Raw genomic sequence first — 17254 nt, forward strand, 5'->3', positions numbered from 1 at the left:
TGTTACTGAACAATTCATGGATTTAGTAATCTTGTTAACAGACATAGGATTGAAAGGAAACTTGGGAATATACAAAACCGAAGAAGGAGAAATTGAATAAATGGGATTTATAGTTCCAATTCCCTTGACGACAATGGTGGATCCATTAGCAAGAGTAATTTAAGGTAAAATTTTGCATGATATTGAAGAGTAGAGAATAAATTAGGTATACTTGTGATATGATAAGTGGCAGAAGAGTCTATAACCCAATGACTTGGACAAGAAGTACTGGATGATAGGCATACTATGGGATTACTTGTTTGGGCAAGAGATGCAATGGGAAGAGAAGCTTGTTGTGATGGTTGATATTGTAGGAACTTGGAATACTCTTCCTTTGACATGAATACAATATGTTTTCCCCCACTCGGCCCCAAAGGTGTAGAGTCGGTGGTGGCTGTATTGGCAACACGTGAAGGTCTACTGTGGAGACCCTAACACTACTCAGTATTATGATTACCTTGTCCACAATGGGTGCATTTTTGAGGAGTGCCTCTACCTCATCCATCTCTATCACCACGATCACCCGAACCACCTCGATAATTTATGTGGTTGTTTGATACAGAACTAGGGTCACCCTGTGTGGCAAGGGCTGTTCTCTTAGAGCTAGATGTAAGAATTTTGGAAAATTTCCAAATTTATATAGTCATCTCTCCTTGATTATAGGAGAAATTTCTGTAATTATGTAAATATTCTTAGGAGATATTCTGGGAGATTTGTTAGCAATTGTCATTTTTTCCTTTTGTTATTCTTTCCTTTATTATTCTTTCCTTCTAGATTATCCTTGTAGTCTATAAGACATTTAGATTGTACCTTATTTTAAAATAATAAGAAATACTATTTCAATCCTTCTCCACGTCTAGATGGTACCAAAGCTTGGTTTTCTTTTCCACTTTTAAGCCTTTTTGCCTTAACCCTATTCAGCCTCCCTTATGTATGAAATTTCCGAAACTTCCAATTGGCCAGATTTGAACCTGTGGCCAACACCAAAACTGAAACCAAAGTAGCTCATACTGAACCCCATTCAGTCCAAATCACAAATATCCGTTTCATTGAAGCCAACTTCTTGAGATGGTCTTAGTCAGTTCGAATGTATATCCGTGGGAGAGGTAAGATTGGGTACCTTATTGGTGAAACCAAGACCCCTGACAGAGCAGACCCATCATATGCTATATGGGATGCTGAAAATTCCATGATTATGGCTTGGCTTGTGAATGCAATGGATGAAGATATTAGTGCTAATTATATGTGCTATCCTACTGCAAAAGAACTTTAGGATAATGTTAGTCAGATTTATTTTGACCTTGGAAATTATTCTCAGATATATGAATTGCAACAAAAAATCAGCAAGACCCAATAAGGGAAAGACAATGTGACTAAGTATTTTAATGTCCTTAAGGGACTGTGGTAGGACTTGGAACTATTCAATGATTATGAATGGAAGAGCCTTGGTGATTGCAACTACAACAAGAAGATAGTGGAAAATGCAAGAATTTTTAAATTTTTGCCTGGACTCAATGATGAGTTTGATGAGGTCAGGGGGAGGATTCTTGGTAGACCCTCTGCCTCCCATCAAAGAGATATTTTCTGAAGTGAGATGTGAAGATTGTCGCCGGAATGTTATGCTAAAAGTAAAAATGGGCTGATGGAACAGTGGAGAACTCAGCTTTGGTTGCTGCTAATCCTACTGTTTTGGCTGCTGCTAATGCCTATGTACAAAGGTCATATCCCAATCAAAATTCTCGAGTATGGTGTGACTATTGTAATAAGCCACGCCATACCCGAGAAACCTGCTGGAAATTACATGGAAAACCAACAAATTGGAAGAGCAGCAAACCCAGACCTGGAAACAACCAAGTGATTCTTAGAGCAAATGAAGCCCAGACCAATGTTCTAAGTTCAGAGTAGATGGATCAACTTCTTCAACTGCTGAAATCCAATCCAATATTTGGTACTTCTATTGGTTCCTTGGCCCAAACAGGTAATATGCTGAGTGCCTATTCTAGTTCTTTAGCCTTTGCACCATGGATTATTGATTTAGGTGCATTTGACTATATGGCCAGTATATCTCAATTGTTTCAATCTTATTATTCTTGTTCGGGTAATAAAAAGGTTAGGATTGCAGATGGGAGTCTTTCATCCATTGCAAGAGCAGTTTCAATTAGAATTTCCGGGAAATAGAATTAAAATCTATCCTTCATGTTCCTAAACTTACTTGCAATCTTTTGTCTATTAGTAGATTATCCCGTGATTCTAATTGCCATATCATATTCTTTGATTCTCACTATGAATTTTAGGACCATAACTCGGGGGCGAGGATTGGCAGTGCTAGGATGATCGATAGCCTTTATTATTTTGATGATACCCTATTCAGCAATAAACAAGCTCAGGGCTTGAGTGGTAGTACTAGTTCAATCCCTGTGCGTGATCAAATAATGCTCTGGCATCTTAGATTAGGGCATCCTAGTTTTTCTTATTTAAAATATTTGTTGCCTAGTCTTCTTAAAAATTTGGATTGTACTCCTCTTCATTGTGACATTTGTCATTTATCAAAAAGTCATCAAGTTCCTTATAATTCAAAAGGCTACTGTGCATCAAAACCTTTTTATTTGATTCATAGTGATGTTTAGGGTCCCTCTAAGGTTACTACCTTATCCGGAAAAGATGGTTTGTGAGTGTTATATATGATCATACTCAGATTTGTTGGGTATATTTAATGAATGGAAAATCTGAAGTTAAAATATTATTCAAGAATTCTTATAGTATGATCAAAAAACAATTTCACACAAAAATAAGCATACTTTGTACGGATAATGGTAAAGAATATTTCAACCAAGTTCGGGAAATTTTTGAAAGAAAGAGGGATTCAACATCAATCCACATGTCGTGACACCCTACAACAAAATGGCATTGATGAAAGAAAAAATCGTCATTTACTTGAGGTTGCACGTGCTATAATGTTTTCTATGCATATTCCAAAATATTTGTGGGGGGATGCTATTCTAACTGCTTGTTACCTTATTAATAGAATGCCTACTCATGTGCTGTAGTATATCACTCCTTTGGCATGCCTAAAAAAATCCTTTCTTGATAATAGGATAATTTTTGATCTGCCTCTAAAAGTATTTGGATGCACTGTTTTTGTTCATATTCCAGCTCATCTTAGATCTAAACTTGATCCTAGGGCTGAAAAATGTGTGTTTCTTGGATATGCTTCCAATAAGAGAGGGTACAAATGTTTGAATCCAAAAACAAAAAAAAATCACATCAATATGGATGTCGTTTTTGTTGAAAATCAGTCTTACTTTGACCAAACTTATCTTCAGGGGGAGAAAGAGAGTAGTGAAGATCAGTTTTGGCAAATTTCTATACCAATGCCTAGTGTTTTCCTTGACATTGACATCCCTCTACAAAACATTCAAGGAACTCAAATTTTAAATAGTGAAAAAAATGGAAATCCCAATCTGCCTGTACAAAGCATAAGGGAATCACAAACAGAGGGAGAATTGCTACAAAATAATTTCTCTTCTGAGCTTCGTGTTTATACTAGAGGTAGGTATCGTTCTAATACTAAGGATTATCCCACAATTTCAGAGCATAATCAATCATCACCTCCAAAAACTGGTCATTTGGAAATCCCAGGTAATCCTTTTACTACACTTCCAGTTGATCAATCTACTGCCCTCGATGTACCTATAGCCATTAGGAAAGGAGTAAGAACCTGTACCACACACCCCGTTGCCAAATATTTATCATACCATAGCCTCTCTTATAATCATAAGGCCTTTACATCCAATATTTCTCACCTATTTGTTCCAAGGACCATTCAGGAAGCTATGGATCATCTGGATTGGAAGCAGTTCTTGAAGAGATGAATGCACTACAGAACAACAGTACTTGGGAAATTGTTGATTAACCAAAGGAAAAGAAAACTATAGGTTGCAAGTGGGTGTTTATAGTTAAATGCAAGGTTGATGGTAATATAGAGAGATATGAGGTGTGACTCGTTGTAAAAGGGTTTACACAAACATACAGAATCGACTATCAAGAAACTTTTGCCCCAGTGGCTGAGATAAACTCAATCTGAGTGTTACTCTCCTTAGTTGTACATTCTAACTGGCCCTTACACCAGTTGGATGTAAATAATGCTTTTTTAAATGGAGATCTAGAGGATGAAATGTTTTTGGAATTACCACCAGGTTTTGAAGGTAATCTTGGCTGAGATAAGGTGTGTAAATTGAAAAAATAATTGCATGGGCTCAAGGAATTTCTGAGAGCTTGGTTTGAATGCTTTGGGAAGGCTGTAAAGGGTCATGGTTATAGCCAAGGTCAAGCTGATCACACCATGTTCTATAAGCACTCAAGTGAAGGGAAGGTTGCTATTCTAATTGTCTATGTTGACGATATTATTTTGACAGGTAATGACAGCAAGGAACTTGAGAAATTGAAATAGATGCTTGCTAATGAATTTGAGATTAAAGACTTGGGTGACTTGAAGTATTTTCTCGGTATGGAATTTGCAAGGTCAAGAAAAGGTATTTTTGTTTCACGAAGAAAAAATGTCCTTGACTTGCTTGGAGAACTAGGTTTACGAGGGTGTAAAGCAACTGAGACACTTATAGAGCCTAATCTTAAACTACAACCTGCCAAGCCTGAAGAAGTAACCAATAGAGACCAGTACCAAAGATTGGTTGGAAGGCTACTTTATCTATTACATACACGTCTTGACATCGCCTTTGCTGTCAGTATGGTAAGCCAATTCATCCACTCACCAGGGCCTGACCACTTTGATGCATTTTATAGAATCCTGAGATATTTAAAGAGAACTCTAGGAAAAAGGTCTATTGTCTGAAGGCCACAGACATCTTCAAGTTGAGGTATATACTGATGCAGATTGGGCTGGGAGTATAACTGATAGAAGATCAGCTTCTGGTTATTGTGCCTTTGTTGGTGGAAATTTGGTTACATGGCGAAGCAAAAAACAAAATGTGGTAGCTAGGAGTAGTGCAGAGGCATAATTTAGAGCAGTTGCTCATGGAATTTGAGAAGTGTTGTAGATTAAAAAATTATTGGAAGAATTGAAAGTCACTAATCCACTAATGAGACTGTATTGCGATTGCAGTTCTGCTGTAGCCATTGCTCACAATCCAGTGCTTCATGATAGAGCAAAACATGTTGAGGTCGACAAGAATTTTATAAAGAAGAAGCTGGACAGTGGACTGATTTGTTTACTCTATATCTCTACTATTAAACAAGTAGCAGATATACTCACAAAGGGACTACCAAAGAAGCAATTTGAAAATTTGATCAGCAAGCTGGCCATGGAAGACATCTTCAAACCAGATTGAGGGGTAGTGTTGGAAAGCTTTCAAATTTATCCAGTCAACTCTCCTTGATTATAGGAGAAATTTCTGTAATTATGTAAATATTCTTAGGAGATATTCTAGGAGATTTGTTAGCAATTGTTATTCTTTCCTTTTGTTATTTTTTACCTTTATTATTCTTTCCTTTTAGATTATCCTTGTAGTCTATAAGACATTCAGATTGTACCTTATTTTAAAATAATAAGAAATACTATTTCTGTCATTCTCGACTTCTAGAAAGAGTAGGAATATGTGTGATAAAGGAAACACGAAAGAGACGATAAAAAAATTGGCAGATGATGGCAACTCTGCACTACTAAAGTATATGGGACCGGACTGCCTCAAACTCGAATCTCAAGCCTGCTAGAATCTGAAGAACTTTCATTTGCTCCCGTCTGCTTTTGCATCTCATGAACATAGGTGGTTATAGGTTGCACGACATTAAGCTTCTCATGAATAAATTTCCGTTGCGTTTGGAAGCATGAATTTTGGACTTTGGATTTGGATTTTAGTGGATTTGGACAAATTTCATTATAATTTTATATTACATATAGTACGAATCCAATCCAAATCCAAATCCAAATCCATGGCCTCCAAACATAGGGTTCATCTCTCCAAAATAATCTATAATGCTCCTATCTTCTTGTTGTAACTGAAAGTACTCCTAGGATAAATCATACATATGCGTTATGTTATTAGAGTATAGAAGCTTGGCATAATCCCAAATCTCCTTGCACATATCTAGATGCTTGCACATCTGTGCAATCTGTGGCTCGATCGAATTCTGCAAGACGGAAATAATCAAGGCATCTTCTAGAATCCACATTTTTTCTCTTATCACCAGAAGGATCATATTATAGCAAATGGTCAGATTTTCCTAATTCTGCTTAATAAACCTGAACAGCGTTAGACCATTTAACATAATTCTTTCCATCCAACTTTTGAGTTGTCATCTGTGGCAGTGATGAATGAAACATGTTTTTGAGATTCATACTCCATGCCAACACCCACAAACTAACAGCCACATCAATGTCAAACAAGAAGAACAACCAAAACTAATCAGGACAATTGCAAAAGATGTGAAGCACCGACACAACCATGGACCAAGTGAACAGCTTTCCAACTGATATGACACTGCCGCAGCCTCACAACTTAACTTACGAATACTGCCACTGCTCCAAGAAACTCAGAAAGAAGCCTTTACGAACACCGAATAACAACTAATGGATTACCACGAGTGCATGGTTGAAAAATGTTGGATCTTTGAGCAAAAAACATGCCCAACAACTTGATAATATGGTCTAGAGAAGGATTTAGAACATGGCAGAGGAAAAAATCAGAAAAGGTGGCAGGAAACTCTCTCACATGCTGGCGCATGGGGTCGGCACTCCTGGAAGTTAGCCCGCGTGTGGCAGCGCGTGGGGCACTTTTCTGGCTATGGGGTTTGTTGTGGGTAGGCTTTAGGGGGTTTTGTTTTTGGCTATATCATTGGTTTTGTGAAATAACAAAGGGTGGAGGTGGATCTGAGAAGGGCAATGATGGGAAGGTGAGAAGGGCAATGATTAGAAGGTGTTTCCCGGTGACGGCTGAGTGTGATAAGGTTTAGGTTGGATCATGCTTTGATACCATGTTGAGATTTTGATTAAATGAATGACCTAATTTGAAGATAGGTCTCTCCCTCTATTTATAATACAAATCAAATACATTCTAATGACAATAATATCCTTACTAACACCCACTAATTAACATACTAACAAATTCAATAATAATACTAAAAGACATAAATAACCTCTAACAGTTCTAGTAGGTATCTTTTACGAAAGAAAGTTAAATCTATCCATAGTTTTAATAATGGCAAGATTGACTTGACGTGCTGAAAGTTATCTTAAAATATGATTAGAAATAGAATGATCTATTTTCAAATGATGGAAATATATTATTTAACAAAATATATTTTAGAATCTTTGAACACCATAAGGGTGAGATTTGGGGCAAGCTGTCAACTCGAACGCCCTGGGCTCTATTTCTTATGGGATCAAACCTATATTTATATTGGGGCTGGTGTGAGCTAATTGTCTCAGAGGTGGCTCTTGAATAATGCTTGGTCCCTCCATTATAAAAAAAATAGCCTAGAATCTTTGAAAGAATTGGAAAATGTTTTTACTTTTTTTGACCACTAACAAAATAATGGCTGAAAATGGAAATAGTGAACAAAATAATGTAAAAAGAACATTAAATGACGAACAAATTAAATATTCAAATATGTTTTTAAATATAGTGGCCAAGATCTGAAATAATGACAATTTAGCATTTTCTATTGGAGCTCCAATATTATTATTTAATAATAATCATTCAGAGCTTCAATATCATTATTGATTCTAGTATTAAACCAATCTAACTAATGCAATATTGCACACCAAGCTGTTCATATTAATCGAGAGCAAGAAACCTGGATAAAAAATCAGTATGATTTGTTCAACACTAATGCACAGTTCAATACGAATGCACTGATTCAAGCAAATGGATTAATTCAATATGATCAACTGAAAAATGACACTGGATGCTTAGAGAAAAATCATCTATGCAGGATGCTTTGCATGAGAACAAGTACACATGGTGGAAGTTCAGCTTGACATTTGGCCAAGCTTTTGCTTTCATTATGTATACTAGATATTCCTTTGTTATAACTCTTAACAATGGAGGTAGTTCTCAAAACTGTTAAATTGTTAAAACTCCACTATTGTAAGATTTAATTTCAATTTTAGTCTCAAAATTTTGACCATTTCTATATTATTTAACTAGCAATAAGCCCCTGCCTTATGGCAGAGCAAATAAAAATTGGATGTTATCAATGAGCTTTATCAGTTGTGATAATGATTTTACAAATAAAAATGCATAGATAATTAGCATGATCATTGCTAACTTCAAGTCATTGTTATTAATAGGCACAATACAAAATATTTATAACGCTCTTTATTATTTTTCTTTTTAAAACTAAATTCATTGGATTAATCATAAACCAACAGTCACGGCTGTTACAGATCACGACTGTAATGTAAAGGCCGCTATGACTGTTACGTCTATAGGACTATTATGCTAAAAAAATTATTTTATTTTTTACTTTTTGTTCTCATTTTTTTTCTCCCCCTTTCATAAATCATTCTCAATATACTATGTGGCAAGAGAGGGAAAAATTATAATAAGGATGATAATGATGCAAAATTTACTATTTCTTTAAATACTCACAAGAGATGCATTAATTAACAATTTGAAAAATACTAATTTGTTAGGAAAATATTTTATTTTGATAATATTAATAATTCGATATTTATGTTCTATGTTTTTCAACTTCGACCTTTCTTTACTAGTTATTTTATATTTTTATTATTCATGTCTTATGTGTCTAATAGATTAATGGAGTGTATAATGTTTTTTTTTTTTTATTAATTAATTTAGCACAGATAATAATTTATCACATGTGAGAATAATGAGAAGTATAAATATGTGCGCACACGTAATTTTTTCGTCAATGTTGGTTTGATACAAATGTAAACTTCTTGCCCTTACCAAGACCATCTAGTTGAATTAAAGGATCCAAAATACACTAAAACTCTTTCTAAGAAGGGTTAAAAACGTAAAACATGCAAGTATACTATCATGCACAAGGCTGTGTGTGCTTGAAAAAAATTCATAGCCATTACACCCGCTTCCTATTATGTAACATCCACTACTCCTGTTTCCCGTTACACCCATTACCATTGCGTTACACTACCCACTACCGCAATTCAAAACCATGAAGTAACGTGATAGAGCCCTTTGATAGGCTTTTCCCTGTAAATCCAACTAATGAAAGAGAATATGGAGACAATTTCAAACCCCTAAAACTGAAATTACAAAATTAAATTTGACAAATAAAAGCCTATATTATGCCAGCACCTGCTGTAAATATGAAAATCTTGCTGGGCATGATCCTACCATTATTAGTTTTGGCTTTGTATTTAGATTTCATTTGAACAGACATTAAACAATGGTAGTTTCTCACTCTACTCAAAAAAAGTTTTTACAATAAAATTTTTTCAGATCAATGTCCTCAACTAAAAGCTGGGGCTAAAAGGAGGGAAGAATTTACCCTAGAGGTTACAACGCACTTGGACTGGTTAATATATTTACATATGAGGAGTGATGCATTTATCATTGTGTAGGATGGACCCGTAAATTTCATTAACGATATGTAATTATAAGGGAGTTGGAAAGCACCTGGAAGGACGAGTCATGAGACAAACAGTACATTGATAAAATTCTGAGTGTGTCCCAAGAAATAAATATCAGTGATGCTGCTACTATATTCATTATTTGTATCATTGACAGATATCTGTGTTGCTAATTTCCTTAGCAAGAAGTACCTTTGCTCAATAGATTCATTACTGCGTACTAATATGTATTTGTAGTCTAATTTAGTTAGTAAAGATGATGCCTGAAGCAAAGCCTGAATGCTTGTTTCTTTACACTGTCATTTTGCCTGATACTATGAAGTTTGTTAATTATATTAGTATTTAACATATAATCTGGATTGCAGGTGCATCCTAATGTTCCTTGCATGCTTTTTACACCAATATGCCCACACTCTCTCTCATTTAGACCAGTTATACTTCCTGATTCTGCACGGCTTGAATTAAAGGTGAAGTTAGTTAGTCGGATGTATAAGTGATATCTGGACAGAACTTGAAAATTTCTGTTGATTAATCTACTTTGGAATTATGGCTAAAGTTATTGGATTCTTGTGTCCTGTGATCTGATTTCACTGCATGGCATACTGTAGAGGTCAATGTTCTATTGGACTTGCTTCTCAGATCTTGAGGATGCTAGTGGGAAGTCTTTAGTTGTTCTTAATTTTTTGGATATATAATTTCTTAGAGGTCTACAAAGACTTGTCCTTTATCTAGTTATAGCTGCAAAGTTTGGTGCAGGAATTTTTTTTGTGCAATTATCTTTAGATTGGTGGTGTTGGTTTGTTGTCCTACATTGTTAACTAAAATTATGTTGGAGTCCATGTGGTAGTGATTCGAAATTGAACATTTAATTTGTATTAATAGATATTTAACATGATAGACCAAGGAGGAATTATTGTGCCTGGCTAGGCTGGGCTTACTAGGACACCATCCTGCAAGATTATGTCTAGAAACAAGTTACTTCAGACTGCTTCTTGTTCATCTAATTTGGGTGTCCTTTGCCTTGGTCCTATGAGTGCTTGATGGACTTTTTGCATGCAGAGTTATGTTAATGGTTAACTGAGGTGGTGTTATTGCCCACGCCTAACTCTTTAGTTGTGCAAATGCCTTAGCTAGGATATCTGTTGGATTTCCATTCTTATACATGTTCTGTCATCCTACAACAAAAGTTGACAGTTTTTCGTGTGCTTGAGCACTAGGGATTTGGGGGGTGGGGAGTGGGGAGGGAACAATATCTAGTGATTTACTGCTGCTACCTGCTCCTCCTCTTCTTCCATCTTTGACTCTCTGTCTGTTAGTCATCTCCTCCTATCATTTTCTTTTGTTCTCTCAGCCTACTAACCCTTGTCTGCTTGCCTGGCCTTCTTTGCTTCTCCCTCAAAACCTTTATTTGCTTTTCTTTCCTGGCCTTTCCACTCTCTTTCCTTGCTGCTTCTTGTGAATTAGTCTTGCTTCCTAGATTATTATTGCATCCTTAATCATTACAGCATATTACCATGCAACTGGTGAGATTCTTCCTCCTAGTTTCAGCCCCTTCACATTTATTTCAATATTTTCTGGTCTGGTTCCCTTGGTGGGTGGTTTGCAACTATTCTTGCTAGTTCTCTTTAATTTTGGGCTGCTTCGAACAATTCATTCTTGTGGTTAAGAAACTGAATTTTCGTTTGATAGGTTACAAATATTTCTGCATATTTAAGAGGATTGATTTATATTCCTGTTGGGTCCTAGTCTGTCTAATTGCTGGTTTACTATTTATTCTTGTTGAGTTCAAATTTTGTGTATGAAGTCCTAATTCTATTGAACCTGAGTTTGAACGCTATGGTTGCATCAGTGCCAGATCACTGAAGCAATTATATGTTTTTGCAATGGGTTTTTAAATTTTGATTGGCACAGATAAAGGTTTTCCAACCATTTCCAGAAGTTTTATCTGTGATAAAATTTCATTCTTCTTTCATATATTTTAATGAGTTAGTCTCAATTTTTTTTTCCGTGCCATATCAGGCAATAGGTTTTCTGCAGTGCATCCACTGCAATATGATTGTCATTATGTTTCTCGGTCAGTAGATAAGATGTTTCACCCACTTCATGTCCTGATCTATTTCTGTGGTTTCTTGTTTTTTCTTTTGTATCTTGCCCATAGTATTCTTCTAGTTTGGAGTTTCTAAACATCAGTGTGTTTTTTCAGATCCCAGATGACTCAAGAAGCAATGCATGGGTCTCTTTTGATGGGAAGCGAAGGCAGCAACTTTCAAGAGGAGATTTGGTCCGAATATCTATGAGCCAGCACCCACTTCCCACAGTCAATAAATCTGACCAAACATGTGATTGGTTCCACAGCTTGGTTCGCTGCCTGAACTGGAATGAGAGGCTGGATCAAAAAGCCCTCTGAAGACCCTAGGGGAAAACCTGTACTCCATCACTGTTTGAGTGTCCCTGTAAATTATTGTACAGTTCACACTACAGAAAATTGTCTTAGAGTATATACTATAAATTTGCAACGTTGGCTCCCCGTATGAAAATTGGGTTGGCCCATTTTTTCCCTTTTTTTCTTATAAATTTTGTCTTTGAAGGTCTATTTTTTTTTTTCACTACATTTTAAAGATGTCGCTGTACACTTGTTTATTTTGTGGTAATAAAATGTTAATGTTGTATGGCTTTTGTGGGTTTATGATATGAATGATGCCTGAGTTATTGTTCTTTTGTGTTGTTGAATTGTCATTCAGAAATATAAGGAGCCTGCTTGATGTCTACTGCTAATCTATCCGAAGCCATTGATGCCTACAGCTAATTCACCATAGGTAGTAACAAATTGGAGACATGTTATATACACACACTTCTTCCATACAACAGCCTCAAGAGGAGCACAAACTTGCATTACATATTGTTATGCATCTGCAATATAGCATCATGAAGAGGGCAGAAGTTATGACATTCATTATAATGATTGTTTTTTTTTTTTTTAATGAAACATGCATATTGATTATTGAGTAATGTTGTGACTCAAGTATAGTGGGTGCGATTTATTGAGTGTTCTTTTTAGGTAATAGATAGAAGTGTATTGGCTTTGCACGTTTACTGTAAGTCTGTTTATTCTGTTTATGTGCTGCTTTCTCTTTTTTTTATGAACTGTGCTGCTGCTTTTGTCATCAGCAATAAAATCTGGCTTTTGCTATGGCATATTGACATGCATGTTGATGCAGTTTTTAGCTGAGCTTTTATCCTTTTGCCTACACGCAAGCATGACATTGAATAAATTCTGTGATTCCAAGTAAAAGAAGCCCAAAGTAGGGTAACGTGGATGATGCTTAGGATTCCAAAAGCAGTGTAATGTGGATTATGTTTAGGATCCCTAACAGGCTGAGACTTGCCTCTATGCGAGCAATAAGAACCGAGACCTTGAATATACTCTTTGATGCTCAAGTTAGAAAAGGTGAAAAGGTAATGTGGATGACATTTAGGATGCAGATTCTGACCAAAACATGCAAGCAGCAAAAACTGAGGTGTACCGGAGTCCAAATAGGCTGAGGCGTTTGTTTTTGTTGCTTGCATGTAGGTCAACAGGTGGAATTCTGACCCAGAATCTGCATCTGGTAGGCAACCGGGCAGATAGATGACTGGGGTTCCCTTTGTTTTTGTTGCTTGCAGATTGGGGCAAACAGGCTGATTGAAGTCTCAGCCTGTTTAGGCAGTACCCCTTTTGGCTATTTAACTTCAGCATAGGAGGATTTATCATATTCAAGACTCTGCTCACCTTGTTTTTTGTTGCTTGCAGGTAGGTGAATAGGCGAAAAAAGTGCCCGACTCTACCTAATAGACTTGAGGCATGTTATCGTTGTTGTAGTAATAAAAAAAAGGATTGAACTATTCTTTATCATGAACATTTTATAAGATATTTCTCCCTCCTTGAAGTCAATGGGAAAAAAGGCTTCCAGAGTGTCCATGTGTCATGCATACCTCTAATTATTTCATTGATCCATAACTGATCATTATTTTAACTGCCGAAATCAAGAAATCTGTAGCATTTCTAACTGGGCTACTTCAAAACTATAACAACATAAATAATAATTTATCTTGAACTGTAACTGCAGATATTCATATTAGCTAGTTTCCCTGAGAAAACAACTTAAAGAGTACTGAAGTCAAAGAAGAATTATATGTATATGATAGTAATGTACAAAGCATACCTGTGCTAGTACATTTAATTAAACAAAGCAACATGATCAATACAAGAAATATATAGAAGCATGACACACACCAACCATATCCTATAACACACACTCGAGCTTTCTATCCTTCCCTATCATCAGTGTTGACAACTAAGAAAAGGAGAAGCCAGTTGCGTTTGGACAAAATTCAAAAGAACAAACAAAAGAAAAAGTTAAACTTTTGATCTTCCCCATCAATATCTGATGCGAGATCAATTTTCCATGATCATCATCCTTGCTGTTCATTAATTAATTACATGGCTCTCACAGCTTGGAACCTTGGCTCTTTTGGGAGGAACTTCTGCTCAGCATAGACAGACATGTAGTCACCAAACACAAACTTCGGGTAAGTGCTGGCAGCTATTTGATAATCCTGTGCTTCCTGTTTTGTCTTTTCCAGGAGTTGGGGGGCAGGAGCTATGGTGGCCTTGAGGGAAGGATTATAGAATGAAGCAACAGATCTCCTGTTCCCATCTGGGGTAGCCAAAACCCGGTGCCAAACACTCTTGTACCTGCCATTGCTTAGCACCTCTATCTGATCTCCTGTGTTGATCACGATGGCGTTTGGCAATGGCTGCACGTCGATCCATTTCCCGTCTTTGAGGATTTGAAGGCCTTTCACCTTGTCATCTTGGAAGAGAAGGACAACCCCGCCTGCATCAGTATGAGCCCGGAGACCGTTCACCATATCGGGATGAGGCGAGGGTGGGTAATGGCTGACCTTGGTGCCATAGAAGGCATCCTCATCCTCTTCCCCACCCCCGTTTAGTGCCTTCTTGATGTACCCCTCTGGCAAACCCAGATTTTCATCCATCACTTCCATAACCTTCTCAGCCAATTTCTTCAATTCGGACCGGTATTCCGCCATTGTTTCCCTGTCATCCATCATCAATTTATACTTTTTTAGATACAAATCTACAAGAAGTCAGTAGAGATGCATATATAGGATCGAAAAGAGGTGATCATATTGGCCCTATTGGGGGTTGAAATTAGCTTTCTTGGAAATGTGAAATCATTAGTATTTCAATAGCTACAGTTTCAATATGAAGATCCAATTTATGTAGAAGGTGGCTAGGTAATATTACTGATGAATGCTTACTTGAACCCAGGTGTTCGGGATGGCCACTCGTTGTCGTCAAGGAGAATGAAAACATCCTCCCAATCAATATCCTCCAACTTGGCACTGCTCTTGTTTTCCACCAGCTCGTTTAACAGCTTCACAGGTTTTGAGTTCTTGAAATTTTCTTCTCTTTCCAGCTTATAGCACTCCGAGCATACCTTCTTCACCCTTTCCAGAAGCTCCTCTGGGATTCCATGGTTCACCAGCTGCACCATGCACATCACATATATTTATTCCAAACACATCCAACAATTAATTTTTTCTAGCTCCACCATGCATGCTAACATATATAAATGCTCTCTCTCTCTCTCTCTCTCTCTCTCTCTCTCTCTCTCACACACACACACACACACACACACACACACACACACACACACTAAGGGTGTCCCGGGCAACTAGATTCCTAACTTTGCAAGGGTAGGGGAGGGTCGTCACGCTATATATGCAACCTTACTCCTATTTTTTATGCAGGCTATTTTCTTGAACTTGAACTCATGACCAACGAAATTCATTATTAATTTTCATTTATTCCATGAATACATGGTTCTATATTATATCAAGTTTATAACACATATCTAAAAGAGATTGAATTAAGTACCTGAAAGAATCCCCATTCTTCACATCCATTAGCGATTTGGGCCATCGTCTTTGCCCTCTCCTCACCGGTGAGCTTGGAGAAATCAATCACCGGAATCGCCATGGATATACTTAAACAACCAAATAAAAGTACTGTATGTGTATGAGAGAGAGAGAGAGAGAGAGAGAGAGAGAGAGGTGGGTGTTTGTGTTTCTGAATGAATAGGTTTATTGCCAAGTATGGTGAGGAGGAAGGGGTGCAGCAGTGGCCTATTTATAGCAAAAGTGTGCTCCCGCCATGTCAACCCTTTTATTGTATAAACGTAAATTAAATTATAAGGCTTTTGGTTTGCCACCTTCTGTTAAGAAGTAGCCGTTAGGTAAGTTATGCATGGACGGTGATATTTAATTAATTAAAGATACAAACAAGGTCAATGCCTTTGGCAGTATTGCTAGCAAAGCCACAAACACAAGCCAGCCTACTTCAGGTTATGCCTTCCCTCACCTCATCTTCTCTCTCTCTCTCTCTCTCTCTCTCTACACATATATAATATTATTTTTTTCTTAGTTATTCCATTTGTCCATTTGATTGATGCCATCTGGGGTTTGTTTTGGGTCATGGGCTGCTCTGATTTTTCTATCTATGGCTTTCAACCTTTGAATTATAATTGAGCTCCCATTCTTCATTCTTTTGGTCATCATGGAGCTACACATTTAAAAAAGAACATATAATCAAATGCAAATAAAATCCTTAAGGTTTGGTCAAATTAATTGGGAAATATCTTCCAACCTTTTAGAGGATGTGTAATAAGTAAATTGCAAAGTTACATAAATGTCAACCTTGGAGGTAAAAAAGTGCAAATTATTCTATAAAAAATGACTGCAAGGAGAATAAAGTGTTGTTCAATTCAAAGCACGAACTTACTTTATGATAAAAGAATTCAAAACTTGACTAAATATTGTGCACTTAGTCGGAGGAACATTTTAAGAAGTATTTTTTTTTTGAATTTTCATTTGGTGCCCTATATATAAAAATAAAACTATATTTAGCAAAAATATATGTTTTATTTAATCTTACATTTTGTTTTTCAAGGAAATATTGGTGCAAACGATCTCTCTAAATTAAATGTGGAAAAAAAATTAAAAAAGACTTTCTTGGAAAAATATATTCCTATTTTCCATCCAACAAATAGAGCTCTAGGCCAGTAATTCTACTAATTTATATAAGCAGAATGATTAGATTAAAAAGCTTAAGGGATAAATAAAAAATCTCTAATAAGTAATTTCCTTTTTTTTTTAGGGTGCTAAGTAAGAAGCTTTATGAGTGCCAAGATACAATTAGAGAAAAATTTTACAAGGTGGTTAGATAAACTCCTTAAAAAATCTAATTCTCGTGCTTCTACTTTTTACATCCATTGTAACACACTTTGTAGTGTTCCTTATATTGGTTTTAGTTCTGCCATAGAGCTTTGAGCTCCTAGGCTTCGAAATGTGATATATTGCTAATATAAAACCATTTTACGATTTTATTGGAGGGTTTCCTAAGCCAATCAAGTAAGATAGGATTGCATCTTAGTCTAAAAGGTAAACTTGGGATTTTCAGGCTTAAATTAAGTTCCATCCTTAGAGATTTGTGAGGTGATGGAGCAACACTGAAGAGAATGTCGTATTGGGATTCAAGCATGGATCCACGAAGTTTGCAAGATCATTTAGTCGCTTTTCCCT

At 36.4% G+C, this 17254-nt stretch overlaps 2 protein-coding genes across 4 annotated transcripts in view; one reads left to right on the forward strand and one right to left on the reverse strand.

Annotated features, from left to right (window-relative positions):
• Positions 1-12284, forward strand: part of LOC131161874 (NAD kinase 2, chloroplastic) — a 32424-nt gene extending 20140 nt beyond the window's left edge. Inside the window, exons 7-8 of one of the 3 annotated variants that reach the window (XM_058117877.1) lie at positions 9976-10077; positions 11814-12284. In XM_058117877.1, coding sequence (XP_057973860.1) covers positions 9976-10077; positions 11814-12017 — 306 coding nt within the window. In that variant the 3' untranslated portion in view covers positions 12018-12284. Of the gene's footprint in view, positions 1-9975; positions 10078-11813 lie in introns of those variants that run through there. The other 2 variants (XR_009138634.1, XM_058117878.1) reach the window with 2 other exon arrangements.
• A 1478-nt stretch (positions 12285-13762) lies between these two features.
• On the reverse strand, positions 13763-15672 carry LOC131161988 (1-aminocyclopropane-1-carboxylate oxidase 5). The gene is made up of 3 exons (XM_058118069.1): positions 15552-15672; positions 14933-15159; positions 13763-14708 (listed from the first exon to the last, which is right to left on the reverse strand). The coding sequence occupies exons 1-3, from the start codon at positions 15651-15653 to the stop codon at positions 14087-14089; spliced, it is 951 nt and encodes a 316-aa protein (XP_057974052.1). The 5' UTR covers positions 15654-15672; the 3' UTR covers positions 13763-14086.
• Positions 15673-17254: the final 1582 nt, after the last annotated feature.

This window comes from Malania oleifera, chromosome 8 (genome assembly GCF_029873635.1).
Source record: "Malania oleifera isolate guangnan ecotype guangnan chromosome 8, ASM2987363v1, whole genome shotgun sequence".
In the NCBI taxonomy this organism is placed as follows: Eukaryota; Viridiplantae; Streptophyta; class Magnoliopsida; order Santalales; family Ximeniaceae; genus Malania; species Malania oleifera.

Excerpts from the sequence above, each read along its gene's own strand:
- LOC131161988 (XM_058118069.1), bottom strand. The coding sequence starts at position 15,653 with ATGGCGATTCCGGTGATTGATTTCTCCAAGCTCACCGGTGAGGAGAGG. Across the intron at positions 15,160-15,551 it reads AAGAATGGGGATTCTTTCAG|CTGGTGAACCATGGAATCCC; the intron begins GTACTTAATTCA and ends TGCATGGTGCAG. Across the intron at positions 14,709-14,932 it reads TCCCGAACACCTGGGTTCAA|GGAAACAATGGCGGAATACC; the intron begins GTAAGCATTCAT and ends GATGGATGACAG.